An 18,968-nucleotide genomic window follows, 5' to 3' on the forward strand; every position below is an offset into this window, starting at 1 on the left:
AATGCTAATACAGTTCTCTACCAAACTTCTTTTCCCGTATTGACTAGTTTTTTTGGGAATTTTCAATCTTTTTTCCATAAGGTACCTTTTCTACTAAACTTTGAGACGACATTACTAGGCTTATAACTAACTTATAACAAAAATAAAAACAGGTAAACAAACGTTACGCATTAAGGTTTCAGATCACACAATAAAAAAAAATTGAGCATTTTTTCACCTCTTTACAAAACATTTCATATCTCCGAAACTAGAAACCCTCATAAGGTACCTTTTCCCGTGGAACGTCACATATACTTACATATAGTTGTAATTTATAAAATGGTTAATGTATTGTTATTATTTTTGCTTGTATGTAAATTCAATGTTGACGTATAAAAATGCCCTTGTGGCCTATTTGCTGAATAAATGTTGAAGAAGTTGAAGAACGGAAGTCATTCCTTATTTTTGTAATAAAAAAAATGTTCTGAAGGGGTTTTGTTTTTTTTCACCCGTCGCTTAATAAGCTTGAATTTTGTATCGCTCTCACTTATAGATACGGCGCACCAAGGTCGAGGTGCAGTGCGGTAGTGTGTTACAGACTTTAGGGTTAGCAACACAACAAAATTGATTGTAATGGAGAGGTAAAGTCCAAGAAAAACACGTACACTTATTCTGACATCCAAAACAGATGGCGCTGTACTGCGCCATGTGTTATGCGGTCACTAAGTTGTCAAACGTCAACTTTTGAAAATCAGAGTTACTGCAAAAATCGCAATATGTATTGAGTAGTACAGCGTCATCACGTTTACCTGTCAAATTTGAAGCACGAAATTGTCCTAGACTCCACACATCTTACTCAATCAAAGTATCTTTTCACATAACAATATGCTAATAAAGAATTTTTATTTATTTACTTACTTCCTATTAAAACATAAACTCCACAAATAATACATACTTAGTATTTTTTTAAATAAAATGAGCCGAGAACGTTAAAAAGTTATCGATGTATCGATAAAACCCAGTAACAGTAACAATCTTCTGGGCAGCACTAAAACCGCCATGTTTAGTTCCAAGATGACGTCACAGTGGCACGCATTATTCGTTGACGTTTCACTTCCATAGGTTTCATATTTCAGTGCCCTCTACTCTACAGTGGAGAATCAAGAGAAGTCAGTGTCAGTGAATGAAATCAAATCAGTGAATGCACACAAAACAAATAGTTAATGTTTTTGTATATTGTATGACGCGCGCAACTTTCTACGTGTACTTGTATCTTTGATTCCTCTGTACCTACTACGAGTATTATACTGCCCTATTTTCATAAATGATTAGGTGAGTAAGTTGCAATGTTACTCATCGTTGACAAAAACTTTCATTTTCGTCTCCACAGACGAAAATGAAAGAACAAGTAAGTTTTTAAAGTTCTCTTGAAACTGGAATAAACTGTAAGAATAAATTACATTTATTAATGTTATACAAACCGCCAGGACCTCGACATCGTAGAAGGAGCCGAATAGATTCACCAGAAATGGAGATAGTCAGCCAGAAAAAAGTGATGTTGAACAATGGTGTTGAAATGCCACTTGTTGGATGTAAGTACAAATAAGTTTATGCCAAAAAATTCATTTCACCTTAACCCATTCATGGCCACGAACCGCCGAGCGTACACAATACGCCAGGCCACCATACAAACCGTTTTTAGCTAAAACGTATGACTCAGCTTATGGGTCTCGAGCCTGGCGCGAACGGTAAATAAATCGCCGCTTATGAAGCCGGCCAGTTGGACAGCATTATGCAACATTTTTACTAACCACCGATTTTCTGTGCCTATCAAAAAAGAAACTAATTATTGCAGTTTGTAGGAGTGAATATTTTTACTTTCTACAAGCTTTTAATGTCTGACCAAGCTAAGTTGGCAGCAATTTTTATAGCCCAGCCTGTGCAAGTGTTAAGTTAAACGTCATAATTTCATATAAGTTTGACATTTAAATTACACTTAGGTACTCAGCCTGTGCTATCAAAATCGCTGCCAACTTAGCTTGGTCTGATTCTATTTAACTTGCCGTGTTTTTTGTTGTTGTTTTTTGGGGCAAATCTTGGAAGTTAAATTAGACCCGTTTCCCGATATCCCGAACTGGTTCATAGCACAGTCGGTCAGGTTAGGCGGGTTCAAATTCCGGTAATCCATAACCATGGTCACAAAATACGAAATCACTAAACAGCACAGGAGGAGTATAAAGTCGCCAACGAATAAATCGTGACTAAATAATATTTTCCATGTTACTCCAAAATATATCTCTAATAGGGGGGATGGGATGAATCACATCTTGAACTCTTGTGACAAATACCACATGAAAGATAATACCGCCGCCGCCGCTCGGATGCATTCCTTGTTTATTGTCCAAGTGTGTCCGATAAGCTTACACCTGGTCGGTCATGTATCTTTGTTTTGGTGAACGCCATTATATTAGTAACAATAGACAACTTAAAATGTATTATAGTACTTACTTTCTAATCTGCCGTAGAAACCACGATGTTTGAAAAAACTTGTAAATATTTGTCACAAACTATTTGTAATACAATACATATTAGTTAGTGGTGACTGTCTCAACCGCCTTGTTCTATATTGAAACGAAAAAAAATTAACCTTAACATCATTGTTAGTAGGTAATTGCCTAAGATACAATACAACGATCACCAAATATTATGACATAAAAGTACAGTGGGAGAAAATCCTCGTTGCCTTACCCCTCATACAAAACAAAATATTATTATACTACGGCTTGGTTCCTACAAATTGTTGCTTACCATCATCCAAACAGTAATCAGTTGTAAAATGGTACAATATCAAACAGCTTCAACATGAAATAAGCTTTAAAACCAGCCAATAAAGTTTATTTTAGCCTGCCACGGAAACATTAGTAGTTTTTACAAGTAGCGCCAGGCCACGGTGACCCATACCTTGAGCCATGTCAATAACTTATGAAATATATATATTTTTTGTATTTTTTAAATATAGATCTTTCTGTTTGCTTGCATCGCATTATGTATCTAGAATTTCAGTATATTTACTATATTGCACTGATAGTAAATCAAACTTGAATATTCGAGACCGTTTTCATTAAAAAAAAACGTGTTTATAATTTTTTATCCTAATATGCCTTATAGAAATGGTTGTTAGCTTATATGATACTTACGTTATTACATCAAATTACGTTTCGTTTAAGTTTAAATCAGAATTTATTCAGGACTCACATGTGAGTCACTGGCCCTGCGGAACTGTTTGAGCATGACCCATACGCTGAGTCGCTGGCCCTGAATGGGTTAACACACTACATAGACAATTTCTTCATTGCATTATATTTTCTCAATATAATTAATTTATCGTTTGTATTTTCACTATTTACATTCATATCGTTTGTTTTGAATTTTGAATAACAATGAGGGATGTATGTTCTTCCTTCCTTTAAAATCTTCTGATATAAATTTTTTTATTGTTTCAGTTGGTACTTTTCGAATACAGTCTGCTGAAGTCATAATGAGTGTTGTTGAGAGTGCTCTTGCTGCTGGTTACAGACTTTTTGGTAAGGGGCCATACAAATAAATAAATATTATAAAGATTTCTTTTCTAAATTCAACAATTACATCATGTGATTCATGCGTGTTATGTCAATATTAATTGATTATGGCTTATAGTACAGGTAGGGTGGTGTTTGTTTCAATGTTTTTCGTATTTATAGTGACATATTAAATATAATTTTTATTCTTTTCAGACACAGCTACAGTATATGGCAATGAGAAACACCTAGGAAATGCTCTCCGGTTGCTGCTACCAAAATTTGGCTTGACACGCCAAGATATTTTTATAACTACCAAGCTATGTAAGAACAACATCCCATGTAATTAGAATGTTGGTTTGTATTCATATTTCAACCATTTTAAATGAACTAAATAACTTTTTTCTCATTGCAGCACCAAGAGATGCTCACACTAAAGAAATTATAAAGGAAGCTTGCCGTAAGTCACTAGCCAGTTTAGGATTTGAAACAATTGACTTGTATTTGATTCACTTTCCGGGCATGGCGAATTTGAGTTCAGCTGATACTCAGAACATAAAATTACGCTCTCAAGCTTGGGAAGCTCTTGTCGAATGCTACAACGAAGGACTAGTTAGATCCATAGGTGTCTCAAATTACACTATTAGACATCTCCAGGAATTAGAAGTCCATAATTTTGGAGTGGTCCCTGCCGTAAATCAGGTAAATAAAAATCTAACCGAGATGTACCTATACACATTACTAATACAAGTTAAAAAGATAATTGCTCTTTTTCTGACGAGGGATAGTTCATCATCCATATTACAAACAAGAAAATGTGGTTTAATATAACTTGCTCTTTTACTTCACAGGTTGAGTGTCACCCATACTTTCCACAAAAAGAACTGCTACAATATTGCCAAGGAACTGGCATCGCGCTACAAGCTTATTGCTCGCTTGGAGGCACCTCATCAGGTACAGCTACACTACTCCATGATCCTGTGGTTATCAATGCTGCCCAAAAACTAGGCGTCAGTAGCGGGCAACTCCTGTTAGCCTGGGCTACGCAGCAAGGAATAAGCGTCATTCCCAAATCAACTCACGCGGAACGCATCAAAGAGAATATATCTCTTAATTTTAAAATACCCGATGAATATATGAAGGCGTTAGATAAACTTGGGGCCAAAAACACAAAATATGCTTGGGATCCATCAACTGTTGCTTAACTTATCAAGTTATCAATCAACAAATCGCTAGTCAGCCGCTTGTCTGTTACGATTTACAGACAACTTGACTATGATGTTAAAATCTATCAAAAGATGTACCTAACATGATACAATTAGACAATTACTAGGTAGTTGTGTGCGCTGTTTACTTAAGAGGAGGTTCTTAAATATACGCTCTCAGTCCTCATTTTACCGCTTTTCCAATTAATGGCTTCTTAGATTATGTTGTCATAATGAGTAATAACAAAGAAAGGAACTAAGTCTTTACAGAAGACTCATGTGAGTCTTAACCCTTTGACCATTATTTTTTTATAGCAATGAAACGAGAACTTTTACGATACGCACAGCATGAATTATTTTTTTATGATTTTTGAGAAAGAGAAATATATATATTTTTTCGGGGTTTCCGAATTATAAGACGGCAATATGTTTGCCACTATCAGCCAAGGGCAGTAAGTGACAAGACCGTCATGTCAGTTTGCCGGGGGAACTACGGGTGGCATGAAGTATCTAAAATGAATAAATTAAAAACCAATAGAATGAGAAGAAATAATTAAAACCTTTATTTAACTTAATAAGTTTTGTTTATTCTATTTATAATATTTTTAATATATCTATATATTATACTATTATATGTAGGTATTGTATATTATTTCCAAGTAGGTATTGTAATCCCAGCAAAATTGTGGATAGTTTGCTAGCATGTAATAATTTGAAGTATTGAATTAAGCTATTGCTCCATATATAAATCAATAACAATAGTTTTTTACATTATCAAATAACAGATTTTTTTTTCTTTAAAGTTTATATCGCCAAACTTGTCCCTGAAACTAGAGAATTGTGACTATCGGATAAATCCAGCAAAGAAAATTTTATTTACAAACATTTTTGTTCAAATGTAGGCAATAGTTAAAAATCTAAGTTCAGGCCTAAGAATCATCATTTAACAAGGGGTGGAATAACATTTATCAGCTCTCCTTTATTTCGTAGATTGGTACGAGTATATCTCTTATGCGGACCAAAATTTATATTAACTAACAACACGTTCATTGAGAAAAAAATTAAAATATCTGAGTGGTATGACGGCAAATATCTTGCCGTTACCCACTAAAGGGTTAAGGCGACGGTAGCGGTGGGTAAAATTTCAGATTCTGTCAATTTACCCCATTTCACACACAAGCGCACTTCACGCACACTACCTCACTTTACTGGGACAGGTCAGTGACCCATCATGTTTTTTTAAGATTGGACTTTTAGTTTAGTATTGACCACTAGCCTCCTTTGAGGGTAAAAGCGTTCTATTGAAAGATGAAAGAGAAACAATGCATTTAATCTTGCTTTCCGTGTCTGTTCATGTCACAGGTGACGTACCTATTTAATTCATTTGATTGTTGACTGTTTTACTACCTAATATTGGTTTGTCGAGATACGCGTTTTGTACAATTAAAGCGAATAAAACAAGATGTTATTAAGTCAGATGTAAAAGGTTATTTACTACTCTATACGGTTTTTCATAAGGCGAAAAATCCATTCAATGGGAATTTAAATAAATAAAGTTTCGACAGGGTGGCAATTCCATTTTGGCGGATAAAGCGAGACAGCAATAGTTCTATCGAACCTGCTTACAATTTTTCACGAGAATCAGTTCAGAAATGTGATCTGCAAAGGAGAACATACAAAAGCATTTTTGCCCAAGCTGAAACGGAGACCTTTGCTAACGCTCGGCCAATGATGGTTTAGGTAGGTCCATCTATAAAAAATGGTTGTCCCTGCTGTAATTTTAATATCTTTATATTTAAACCGGTATAGTTTTACCTTTAAAAATAATCGGTATCGCTAAACAATAGCGGTACCTTACTACTTATACGTTCACGAAATCGGTATCTGCATAACTTGATTGTTACTTAACTAACCTGGAAAATAATCTTAAAATCACCGAAACATTTATGTACAGTCACCTGCAATAATATGTTACGTCATTAGCGCCAACTTTGCCTCCAGGGAAACTTTGCCCAAAACGACAATTTTAAACAAATTCGTTAATGTAGAAAAATTTATAATAGTTATGGCCACCCTGCTATTTTTAGTAGAAAATAGGTTATATTTCTGACAAAACTATATACCAAACTTGTGCATAACTTGACTTGGGAATTTTCAGCGAGTAGTCTAATATAGGGTATATTTCGGCGGGCAAAAAATTGATAAATAATGAATGCAAGTAGAAAAAATTGAGAACCCTTTGACAGATATTTCCGGGTTTGAGTTATAACACATACAACGTGTTGTCTCTTGTGAATATCTTGAAGTTCGAATACGGCAGTTATTATGTTTAAAAAGCTATAGTTAAAAAGTTTGTTAAGGCGCTCTTATACTCGAGTTTTACGTTTTCAAGGGGGTGAAGCAGACGCGTGGTAGAACGGGTAGGCGGGCGCCCCGCGCGGCGCACCGCACCATTCCCGCGCAACACGTCTACGTCCTTATTCTGACGACATCGGTATTCTGAATTGACAGTTCCGGGATTTTTAGTTCGGCAATTAATATTGAATAAGATTTATTAGTAAATTCGAATTTTGATGAGTACTTAATGAAATTAAAAACCGGACAAGTGCGAGTCGGACTCGCCCACCGAGCCCGCCGAGGGTTCCGTACCTTTTAGTATTTGTTGTTATAGCGGCAACAGAAATACATCATCTGTGAAAATTTCAACTGTCTAGCTATCACGGCTCGTGAGATACAGCCTGGTGACAGACGGACGTACGGACGTACGGACGGACGGACGGACAGCGGAGTCTTACTAATAGGGTTCCGTTTTACCCTTTGGGTAGGGAACCCTAAAAATGGTAGGTAAGACGGTGAGTGTACCTAAATAATTATTAATTATATACAATATGAGTGTGTACTTGACTGATCATGTTTTTGTAAAAATCGATTTCGACTGGCAAAACATATTATTTTTTGACAACCGGGTTTTTTAACCTAATTAGACCCCGCTGAATCCGACATTGCCGGTTGCTTGATCGAATTCTTGACTGGAAGTGAGATAGTTGATATTAAAGGTCCCTTTTTTTAGTTTTTCGTAAATAACGGTGGCGCATGGCAAAGAAATTCTTAAACATAAGTAATCTGCATAAAATTGGCTACAAGAAAGATTCCGTAAAATTTTTCGCTAGGATCAATAGTCAAAGAGATATTAAGGCGGGAAAGTTAATTATAGTCACTTCTAAGGTCTCTTTTTTTAGTTTTTCGTAAATGACTCGTAAACGGTGGCCCATAGCAAAATAGGTTCTTAATGTTAATTAACCCCCCTTGGCTAAAAAGTGCCCTCCATGTTTAAAATTCATTTGTTTACGTAAGATGTCCGTCTTTGGGTCACGAATTTACATGTGTGTACCAAATTTTAACTTAATTGGTCCAGTACTTTTGAAGAAAATGGGCTGTGACAGACGGACAGACAGACAGACAGTCGCACGAGTGATCCTATAAGGGTTCCGTTTTTTCCTTTTAAGGTACGGGACCCTAAAAACTAAAAAAAGTGACATGTGAGTTGTTTGTAATGAACTTTTTTCCTTTGATATCGTTTTAAATATTGATCCTAGAGAAAAGTGTTCAGATGTTTTTTGCAGGAAATTTTATGTAGATTATTTATTAATAAAAACCTATTTTGCTATGGGACACCGTTTACGAGTTATTTACAAAAAACTAAAAAGGGACTTTAAAATTGATTGTAATTAACTTACCGGCTGCTTTGTCTTTTTAAATATTGATCCTAGCGAAAAGTGTTCTACATGTTTTTTGTAGGATATTTTATGTTTATCATTTATGTGTAAGATTTGTTTTTGCTATGAGTCATACTTTTCAAATTATTAACGAAAAAATAAAAACAAGGAACCTTAGAATTTATTATAATTAACTTTCCCTCTTTATTATCTTTTTAAATATTGATCCCTGCTAAAAATGTACTGAATCTTTTTTATTGAAAATTTTGTGTAGGTTATTACTGTTTACAACATTTTTTTTATATTGGCCACCGTTTACGAGTTATTTACGAAAAACTAAAAAAGGGACCGTTAATATCAAATATCTCACTTCCAGTCAAGAATTCGATCAAGCAACCGGCAAATTCGGATTCAGCGGGGTCTAATTAGGTTAAAAAACCTGGTTGCCAAGAAGTAATATGTTTTGTCAAAAGAAATCGATTTTTACAAAAATGTGACCAGTCTAAATTATTCAATTTGATTAATTTTATAGCCTTTTAAAATATGTTTACACAATTTATCAATCGTGACTGAATTCCGGATTGGTTAGATGGGTGTGTGCCTTTGCTGCCCAACTTGTTATAAAATGACAATATGACGGACGAATGTCTGAAATGTCACCGTATTTAAGAATTATTTTGCTTTTCTTCGCAAGTATGTTGAAAAACATTGTGTGTATAACATATTTGCATATTTATACTGTGATTACCCATTTTATGAAACGTCCGCTAAACTAGCACAGATCCGACGCTGACAGTGGTCACGGGCGTACTGGCGTGAGGAATAGGCGCAAGGTATTGCCGCGTAGGGTGTAATTTAGTAGGCAAAATGATGAATTCATCAAATGATGAATGAAAAAATTAACGTATCGATAAAAGGACAAGCAATGATGAAGATTTACTTAAAAGCTATCGACTGAAGTAAGTTTCATATACATTTTCGTCCTAGTACTTCTAACATAAGGAAATAAAGACAGTGTTAGGCATGTTTTCAACTTAAGATTCTATCGAGAAAATAATGAGCCGTCGTGTTTCTGACAAGCAATAACGTAGTTCAAGGACTGAAGTTATACATACTAGAAAATAATGCATGAAATCCTTGTAAAAGTCTGTAAATATGGTGACAAAAAAGTGCATTTTACTACACACCGCGCCTTAAGATGCAATCCAAGCCAATATCACTATCTCTTATCTCGTTGACGTTGTTACTGTGATACCTACTTAGGTTTTATTTTAAGTATTAAAGTTTTGTTTCTTTAGTGAGTTTCGTCAATTTGAAAATTAAAATAACTTACTTAAATTTAATGTATTGCAATTTATAGTATTGGTTGATAAAAATAAATCGAAAATATTTTGAAATGGTGACGTTTTAATTTCCTAACAGCTATCGATAGATAATTTACAACCCCCTAAAACTAAAATATCGATTTAGATATAATTTTAGAAGTTATTATATTTAGTAATGAGTTAACAAGGTTCAATATTCAGTACATGCCTCTAGAAAATTGAGAAGCCGTTCGCGTTGCCAGTCGCTTTATTAGATGTTATTATTTTATATATTCCTTTTGCGGTTGATGGAATCATGGTTTAAGTAAAATGGGTCGAATACGTACCTATACTTTATGTTTTTATTGACTATTTTATTGATCAATGTACCTTCGTACCTACCAACACAAAATAATGGGAGATACCGCCACGCAGCCGTCTCCAAGGGTACCTGTCACAACAAGAAGCAGTTTTCGTTTACTTACAGAGTAGGTAGTTGCACGGTGGGACTCTCTATGAACACTTTTCCAAGGCTAATGCTGACGTATTGAGCAATCGCGAACACTAGTTTTTCTTCTTTGAGACATTTAATTATCATCAGCTTTTCAAATGGCTCCAATATCTCATTCCACTTTTTGATTGGAGGGCGCTTATTGCTTCTATCTACGTGTATGTCCTGTCAAATTAATAATTAGGATTAGGTATGTTTATGATTATATAGATACCTATTAGTTCGCTCAGTCTTTTTATACAATGACCGAGTCATACTCGTATTTCAACAATATTTTATTTTAGGTATTCTAACCGTATTTATAAGTTACTTAATAAATTACCACTTCAAAAGATCCTATTTGGATATGGATGTTCTTGAGACAGTCATCTACGATTCCTTCAAAACTAGGGTCCATTTCATCCAAGTGATTAGCTTGCAACCATATTTGTTCGGTCAGTGATTCGATTAATGGTTTTTTTGGTGGAACCTAAAAGAGAACATTGATTAAATATATCTTTTGAGTCTTTTGACAACGTGTCTTTTCTGATAAAACTTTTAGGGGAGTTATAAAACTTGAATTTAAGTTTTAAATTCGCGTGTACGTGCAGCTGAGCAATTATGGCCCAGAAACTAGTTTTGTACTCTACATAATTATGTATATCACATATGTAGAGTACAAAACTAGTTTACTATATAAGTGTGTTACCGTAAAAACCCGTTTTAGTGGAAACTCGGTTTTCGTAGTTAAACATACTTTTCCGTATCGCCTCGGTGAAAACGCGTTTTCATTAAAAACGGGTTTTTAGAGTAACATTATTTACCTAATAATATATAGGTATATATTCGCCTATGTACAGTTCAGGGGTCCTAGCAAAGATGACCATCGTAAATCTACAATTAACGCCACACGAAAAGAAATTATACCTATCGAAATGTCAAATGCTACGAAAAGTCACGTGACTATTCATTTTCACAGATTACGCTGTTTTTTAACAACAATAGGCATGTTGACAATTTTTTAGAACTGTATTAATTTTATAGATAGACACGTAATTATTACAAAAAAAATATTAAAAATTTTTATTCATTAATTTTAAATACTAAATAGAGCTTAATTAGTTTAGTGTTTAAAGTTTGAGCCTAAACGCTTCAAGTTGTCACGTGACGTCACAAACAGATAAATAAACAAACTGCTGCCAAAATGTCAGTCCTAGCTTAGATCAAAAGCTGTAGTATTTAATTTATTTCTCTTTCTAAAAGATAAATATTCCGTAAATATATAAGCTAAAATAATGAATAACAAGTTTTACATGTCTTATGCAGTGCCTATGTGTAAAAGAACAACAATCAACAAGACTATAAAACAAGAGTATAAAACAAATATTTGTTACATGATACTTACGTTGCAGTTACGAATTTCGACTTGAATGATATTGTTAATTGCGCACTATATACTATATGTATACATATTACGTTCAGCGATGAGAAAAACATTTCAAAAATGAATCACAATAACTGATTTCACATAAAAACACTTACAGTTACAATTTAAGATGAATTATTATGATACAACTAAAATTTTGAATGTAAATATAGCGGGCGCAGATATAACTTTTTAAAATTTATTTTTTTTGTTTCCGACAGCCAACGTGGCAATTATAGTTCCATTCAGCCATTATTAAAAAGATTTTGGTGAAATATGGTATTATAGATGGTCAAGCAAGTCTTGTCAGTAGAAAAAGGCGCGAAATTCAATTTTTCTATGAGACGATATCCCTTCGCGCCTGCATTTTTCAAATTTGAAAACTGTCGGATAATTCCGAAAAGAGACTTTTATTATGATGGAATTAAGGGTGATTTTCATCTGAATTTCGGAATTATCTCACATTCGGCAATACCCGAATACACCTTACAGTTTTTGAACATCCAAACTCTTTGGTGGTGTCGTATGGATTACGGTCAGGTTTGACTTGTCTGTGGTGTTTCTCATGTCATGACGTCACGCGCTCCGATTGGCGTTTACAGTCACGTGATATTGGGCATTATTTTAAATAATTTTGATTATTTTGAATTAATTTATTACGCATATTTACACTTGCAAAATATGATTTTCAGCATTCTAATATTCCCTGCTATAGTAAAAACATAACATGTTATATATTCGCGATTCATGTCAACATGCCTCTTGTCCACTTTGCCCAAGCCTACTGATTGTATTGACCTACTGATCACATCAGATATTTACTAAAATCAGGCTTACCACTGAAGTACCTGCTGCACCTCTCAGAATGAAGTTCCATTGATCTTGACGAATCAAGCCAGCATTAAGGTATATGGCCGTGTTGAGCAGGAAGCTGAACACGAGTTTGTGCCTCTCGAACAGCCCGCGAGACACGTTTTGGTAGACGCTTAAGGTAATCTCGCTGTAAAGGATTTGTAGCCGCGTCTCAAGCACGTCACTTTTTTTGCTCCTTTCTATTACTTGATTGAAAATCTGTGTTTATATAAAATACGTTTATTTGTATGTTAAAGGTTATGTATGAAGTCATTATTTGGTATTATTTATTGCGAGCCTATTGTGTCCATATTGTTGTTGAGAAGGAGGCTGGCTCAACTCAACTCGGCTGGAAAGAGCTGGAAGTAGCCACTCAAGATCGCGACAAATAAATAATTCTAACGAGGGATAACAGGAATCATCATCATTGTGTCCCACTGCTCGGCAAAGGCCTTTCCCCTCTTTATTTGGAATAAAATCATTTGATATATTTATTGTTTAGCTAAACAACCAGTAGTACGTATATTTAAATAATTTTACCTGATTGAAATACTTCAAGGAGAATTGATACATGGGGTCGATGTCGGCCAGCTGAGCCACGGCAAAATACAAGACAGCACCCCGAGTCGCCACGGGTCTATATTTCTCTCTCGCGGCAGAAATGCTGATCTCAGTGGCTTCCGTTTCTTCCAGTCTGGCGTTTATGATTTCCGACGTTTCCTGTTACGTATAATTATGTGAAGGTTTATACACAGCTTCCTAAATAGACTAACTCTAACTGCGGCTCATACCAATTTACGAGAGATTTCGAACTGAGGAAGCGCTCCCTTCCACCTTCCACTGGCTCCGCGCGCCGGGCGCAAGATGAGCAAAACTAGGCTCCCTACGATTCCTCGTATTTTAGGGTTAACAACGTCGTTAAAAAAGTTAAATATTAACATAATTTACCTAGCACACCCACCTTACTCTCGTTGAGCGTTTCGATAAGTTCCTCGTCGTCGAGAATGTTCCCCGAGGAGGCGTAGAGCAGCTTTAATATCTTGTCTTCTATCTCGAGCAGGGTACCCTTGTCGGCGTTGATGCGAATTATTAGCTCTGTGCGCACCAACTCTAAGTCTGGCCGCTCTAGTCTCACCACATCACTAGTTTACAAAATACTTTTAGAATACAAATGAAGTTCATCTTAAAAATAGCGCATTAAGTTAAAATAATAACATTGGAGTTTAGCTGATCAGTATGATTACAACTTAGCGGGTAACGCTTTACCGTTGCTACGTGCTACGGCGTAGCATGCTTGGCAGGAGCGGCATCCGAACTTTAAGAGGAAAGTGGACGACCGATTCTCTATAAAACGTAGTCCCCATTTTTCTCCGGGGATATAGACATTATGGAAAAGAAATACACAGTTTATTGTATATTCCGTATGGTCCTTCGTTTGACTTGTTTTTAGATTATTCTCTTTATTTATTTTTCGTCTTAAGTTAGGTTATTTATAATATGAATATAAAAGTAAAATATAAAAACACTTACAAAACAGAAATGCATTAGGGCATTTAGAACCAGTATACAAAATATCATAACAATCGGTGTAGCGGTTACGATGAAATTAACAACTTACAAAACGATAAAAAAAATATAAACACATTATAAAAAACCTAACCTAGGGTGCCGCCAGCAGCGGGGCAAGGCCCAAGCTACCGGTGGTCAGAGCTCCAGAGAGAGGAACCGGCGGATTATCCGCGCCGTGTCCAAGATCACCGCCTTCTGCATCTGACCCTTGATCCAACCACCTAGCGAGAGTCTCTCAAGATGTTCGTCGAGACTCTTCGCTATTAGACCGTTCACTGAAACGACTATCGGGACAATGATCGTCGAATCAACATCCCACGTGGCGGTTATCTCGTGAGCCAAGTCTAGGTACTTACTGGACTTGTCCTTCTCGGCCTTCACGAGATTCTCATATTATATTCTTAGATTTTTTATTATTATGTTATAAGAATTAGGAGCAAAAACAATTCCATACAAAATATTGAACAGTTCCTAACTCTTATAATTAATTTAAAAAACAACGAAGACGCATAGCAGTCTGTCCTCCTAAGCCGAATAGCGCTATCTTAAATACAAATGATTTTGAAAATGGAATTCACAGTAATAGAAACTAAAGTATAAGTTAGCAATGAATTTTCTTTTGAGATAGCGCTCTTTGGCTTAGCAGGGCACTGCTGTGGTGACCGATGTAGTGCATAATTGTTTCCCTTCGTATTCTCTCAGAAACGTTTTTGTCATGCTACTTCAGTCACCCTCGTGACTGACTGAAATAGCAAGACACGTTTGTACGTTTCCGTGAAAATAAGAAGGAATACAATTATGCACTACATCTGTACTACACATCAAATTGCTTAAAAATATTTTCTATGATGTCAATATCCAGAGAGGAAAATGTGGCATATATTTGCATGGAGAAGCCGTCATCTCCTTTCGTCTTAGCAATCTGAATCTGATTACTCGCATTGTATCTTACGTACAATTGTATTTTGCACAGTCTCAGTTCAGCTCGTTTACATCAGACTAAGTGAGGGAGACCACCTGAGATTGAGTCAAATCAAGATCGGACTTTAGAGATGATGTATTAATAATGGGGTGTAACAAATATAGTAAAAGTCACTAACGCCAAGAGCTGATCCTCCAATCCAGACAAAGTGACTGTAAAGTTGACTAGCGTCACTTGAATACATATTTCGGGCATATAGTGTGGGTTGGCAAGTTTGGTCGTCATGTACAAACGGAAATTGGTGTCGTATTCTATATCACTGTCACCCAAGTGTATGAGAAGTCTTCCGGCCTGTGTACAACATAAATGAAAATGTATTTAATATCTAATTAAAACTTTAAATTAAAAATAACTGAGGACGATACCTTAATATAAAATACGAATCTTCGAGCGACTCAATACAACAAACTTATTACTTACTCGGACCACAATCCAAGGATATCGTATGATTATTTTCAAATAAACTATCTTTCGTTTACTTAAAAACCGGCCACCAGTCGGCCGGTCGGGTTGACGACCGGTCTGGCCTAGTGGGTAGTGACCCTGCCTGTGAAGCCGATGGTCCTGGGTTCGAATCCCAGTAAGGGCATTTATTTTTGCGATGACACAGATATTTGTTCCTGAGTCATGGCAGGCGTGGCTCACACCGCGATTTCGTCGCTTTGCTACAGGTAGCTAAAAGTACATCCGTTCCACACCACACCATTATTATGGTGGCTAGCCATAAGCCGCGCGTGGCACTGTCGCCACCTAGCGGCCATATCTGTCCTGATCGTAACAGACACGTCTTGTTAGCGAGTGAGTCTTCTGTACCTAGTACTATTATTTATTCTATGGTCATGGTTGTTTTCTATGTATTTAAGTATTTATATATTATATATATCGTTGTCTGAGTACCCACAACGCAAGCCTTCTTGAGTTTACTGTGGGACTTGGTCAATCTGTGTAAGAATGTCCTTATAATATGTATTTATTTTATTTTAAAAAGTAAGCTATAACGTAACAGTCTAACATCAGTATTTAAGGACTGTTCTAACTACATTGTGCAACGAGGGGGGTAAGCGAAATTTTGTAAACGAGATCTCCCGCCTGCGGCGGTCGGGGATTAAAGACTCGAGTTTACAATATTCTTACCCCCGGAGTTACATGATGTATTTCATCACACTTGCGAAATAAAATGAAATTTTAAGCTAAATCATTCTTAAATGCGGTGACATTTTAAACATTCATCCGCCATATTACATATTGTTGATAGGTTAGGCATCGAAGGCACAGACCTGTAACACCCTAGGGAGTTATAGCTTTTTTTCCACACTCCATAACTCCCGAGGCAACAATAAAAGCCTTTGTCCTTCAGTACACCTGCCTGAAATAAGGTCTTTTTCGAGCAAGTGTGATGAAAAAAATAATGACTACACAAACGCCATAAATACACTGACAATTAACCCCGAACTAATATAGAAGGTGATCGTCGAAAAGATTTCTTTATCTTTGTCATGGAATGAAAAACACAAAGATTAAGGAACAAAGCTCGAAATTGGGCTGTATACTCGTACAATTCGCATCTCGCTCGACTTAACATTCCTAATTCCCATTCCTAGCCTCGTCTTGTATATCTAACTACAAGCAGCCTACAAGACAACGGCGACGAGGAACACGACAACAGTTTGAAATTTTGGACCAAATTTTTTGATAGCCTTATTATAAAAGAATGGTTTTATGTGGCTTATTTAAATAAGTACAAATGAAACAAGAGTATTAAATAAATTGCAATTGCTACTTTCATTTCATATTATTGAGCGGTTGAATTTGTCCCTTGTATGTTACAAGACGGCGCCGACAGTTTATCTTCGTATATTAGGACAACGCCGGTCAAAGGGTTAACTGTAGGCCTGGCATTAGTTATAGGTGGGCTATGGAAAGTACAATACTTAAGTAAAATATAGTACGTACGGAATACGTAAGTAAAGCCTTGTTCGAAGCAGTTAAGTACTTGCCTGTAAAAAGGTTTGTTTGAGCAACACGGGCGTGAGCGTGGCTTCGAGCGTCTCGCCCAGGTCCTCAATGAGCATAGGCCAACCCAGGCGGATGCAGTTCTCCAAAATTCGGAGGTACGCTGGGTCGTTCAGTTTCATTATTTGTAGTCCATTATCACGTTCCATGTTCTTAATCCATCTATTTGCCTGTTAATAATTATATTATTTGGATAGATACCTACATAAAACGCGACATCCTGTATATTTTACTCTGCGTGATGTAACTGTACATTTTATAAAACTTGGAAATTCAATGATGTCGTTACAACGTTTTCATATTCTCCAGGATAGGCAACTTTATTGGCTCTAGGTATTTGAAATTAAGCTGGCTGGTAAAAACTAATCGTAGACTGCGCTTTAGGTAGAGATTCCTAATAGAATACCAATAGCATAGACGAGGTACCTACCTATGTAGGTATGAACCTAATTCCAGGTCAAATCGTGTATTTTCGATAAGTACGATTATCTCTCGAGCTAACTAGGTACTGTACCTATATTTAGAAAACCGAATAAAGTGGCGGTATAACTTAGCAGTATGTAAATGAACATTGACGGCATATCGACCTGTTCCTGGGGGTCGATGGTGAGAGGCCAGCGGCCCGCTCGCGTCATGAGGATGCCGTTCTCGGTGGAGATGGCGTCGCGCGGCAGCCCCTGCGAGTTCCACGTGCGGATCGTGTACGAGTTCGCCATTACAGTGATCAAACTGGAAACATGATACACGTCTATTAAGCCTGTGCATTTACATGCGAGCCGTGAATACGGTGCAGGGTCATTCCACAAAACGTAACGCGAGCCACGATTACATGATGATTTAAGTAAGAAAAGAAAAAGTATCAATATATTTACGTCACCCTAGGCCCGTAAGTGGGATTTTCTTCCCGCTCCGTGAGAAGAAAATCTCCCTTCCTGGCCAAGGCAAGACGTAAAACTTTAGACAACCCACGGGCGGTAATTCGTAAAGCCTCAGATCGCATATTTATGGCCCTCGCCTTCGGTTCGGGCCACAAACACCTGCGATCTGGAGCATTTACGAATTCACCTCTCTAGGTATGTAATGTACTATTAAGGCTCATTTAGACGGTACGAGACCTCACATGCGAGTTTCATTACATTGCGGTATTTGATTGGTCGGCTGAGTTGGACGGTGGTTGGACGTAACCAATAGCCTCAATGTAACTAAAATCGAATACGTGTTCACGCGCCATCTAAATCAGTCTTTAGGGACTAAGTAGTAGCCTTACAACCAGAGCAGCAAACAAAATTATAGACTCACTCAAAAGTGTCAGAAGCCGGTATCCCAAGTTCCTTGCACTGTGAAACCCACTTAGTTTCGAGCTCTCGGCGGTAAGTGGTTGGAAACGCGCCAAAATACGCGATGCAACCGGATGCTATAATGATGTCCCCGGTTGTACAGTACAGTTGTCGAGTTGCTGACTGCAAAAAAGTGTTTAAAATTTATAATTTCGTACATAACATAACATAGGCTAGCTTCATACTGCGTTAATTTATCCCGTATACCGTATACGGGATTTTGTCGAATACCGTAACGGTAATGACAGCAAAATTTGTATGGCAACTTTTTAAATCGTTCACATGGCTAGACGGCTTTCCCGCATAGACGCCGTGTGAACGATTTTGAACGTTGCCGTACAAATTTTGCTGTCACTACGGTATTCGATAAAATCCCGTATACGGTATACGGGATAAATTAACGCCGTGCTAGCCATAGGGTTAGGTGTTGTTGTAGGGATATTTTTATTTTGTTGTCGAATTTATTTCGTCGTTACATTTCGATAACTTTTGGGGGATTGATAGAGTTCCCTATTATATATTATAAGCGCAATATTAT

The 18,968-nt window shown here is 36.6% G+C and overlaps 2 protein-coding genes across 2 annotated transcripts in view; one reads left to right on the forward strand and one right to left on the reverse strand.

The window, feature by feature from the left end:
* LOC134803983 (dynein axonemal heavy chain 6) overlaps positions 1 to 18,968 on the reverse strand; it is a 91,914-nt gene that overhangs the window by 18,833 nt on the left and 54,113 nt on the right. Inside the window, exons 50-58 of the mRNA XM_063776840.1 lie at positions 18,393 to 18,553; positions 17,681 to 17,822; positions 17,078 to 17,263; positions 15,199 to 15,371; positions 13,491 to 13,671; positions 13,070 to 13,249; positions 12,515 to 12,748; positions 10,595 to 10,741; positions 10,247 to 10,437 (exon numbers count right to left, since the gene is read on the reverse strand). Coding sequence (XP_063632910.1) covers positions 10,247 to 10,437; positions 10,595 to 10,741; positions 12,515 to 12,748; positions 13,070 to 13,249; positions 13,491 to 13,671; positions 15,199 to 15,371; positions 17,078 to 17,263; positions 17,681 to 17,822; positions 18,393 to 18,553 — 1,595 coding nt within the window. The remainder of the gene's footprint in view (positions 1 to 10,246; positions 10,438 to 10,594; positions 10,742 to 12,514; positions 12,749 to 13,069; positions 13,250 to 13,490; positions 13,672 to 15,198; positions 15,372 to 17,077; positions 17,264 to 17,680; positions 17,823 to 18,392; positions 18,554 to 18,968) is intronic.
* LOC134803973 (uncharacterized oxidoreductase YtbE-like) lies at positions 1,452 to 4,791 on the forward strand. The gene is made up of 5 exons (XM_063776819.1): positions 1,452 to 1,571; positions 3,483 to 3,563; positions 3,753 to 3,860; positions 3,952 to 4,238; positions 4,388 to 4,791. The coding sequence occupies exons 1-5, from the start codon at positions 1,508 to 1,510 to the stop codon at positions 4,739 to 4,741; spliced, it is 894 nt and encodes a 297-aa protein (XP_063632889.1). The 5' UTR covers positions 1,452 to 1,507; the 3' UTR covers positions 4,742 to 4,791.

Source organism: Cydia splendana, chromosome Z (genome assembly GCF_910591565.1).
Source record: "Cydia splendana chromosome Z, ilCydSple1.2, whole genome shotgun sequence".
Taxonomy (NCBI): Eukaryota; Metazoa; Arthropoda; class Insecta; order Lepidoptera; family Tortricidae; genus Cydia; species Cydia splendana.

Excerpts from the sequence above, each read along its gene's own strand:
- LOC134803973 (XM_063776819.1), top strand. The coding sequence starts at position 1,508 with ATGGAGATAGTCAGCCAGAAAAAAGTGATGTTGAACAATGGTGTTGAA. Across the intron at positions 3,564-3,752 it reads TGCTGGTTACAGACTTTTTG|ACACAGCTACAGTATATGGC; the intron begins GTAAGGGGCCAT and ends TATTCTTTTCAG. Across the intron at positions 3,861-3,951 it reads TTTTATAACTACCAAGCTAT|CACCAAGAGATGCTCACACT; the intron begins GTAAGAACAACA and ends TTCTCATTGCAG.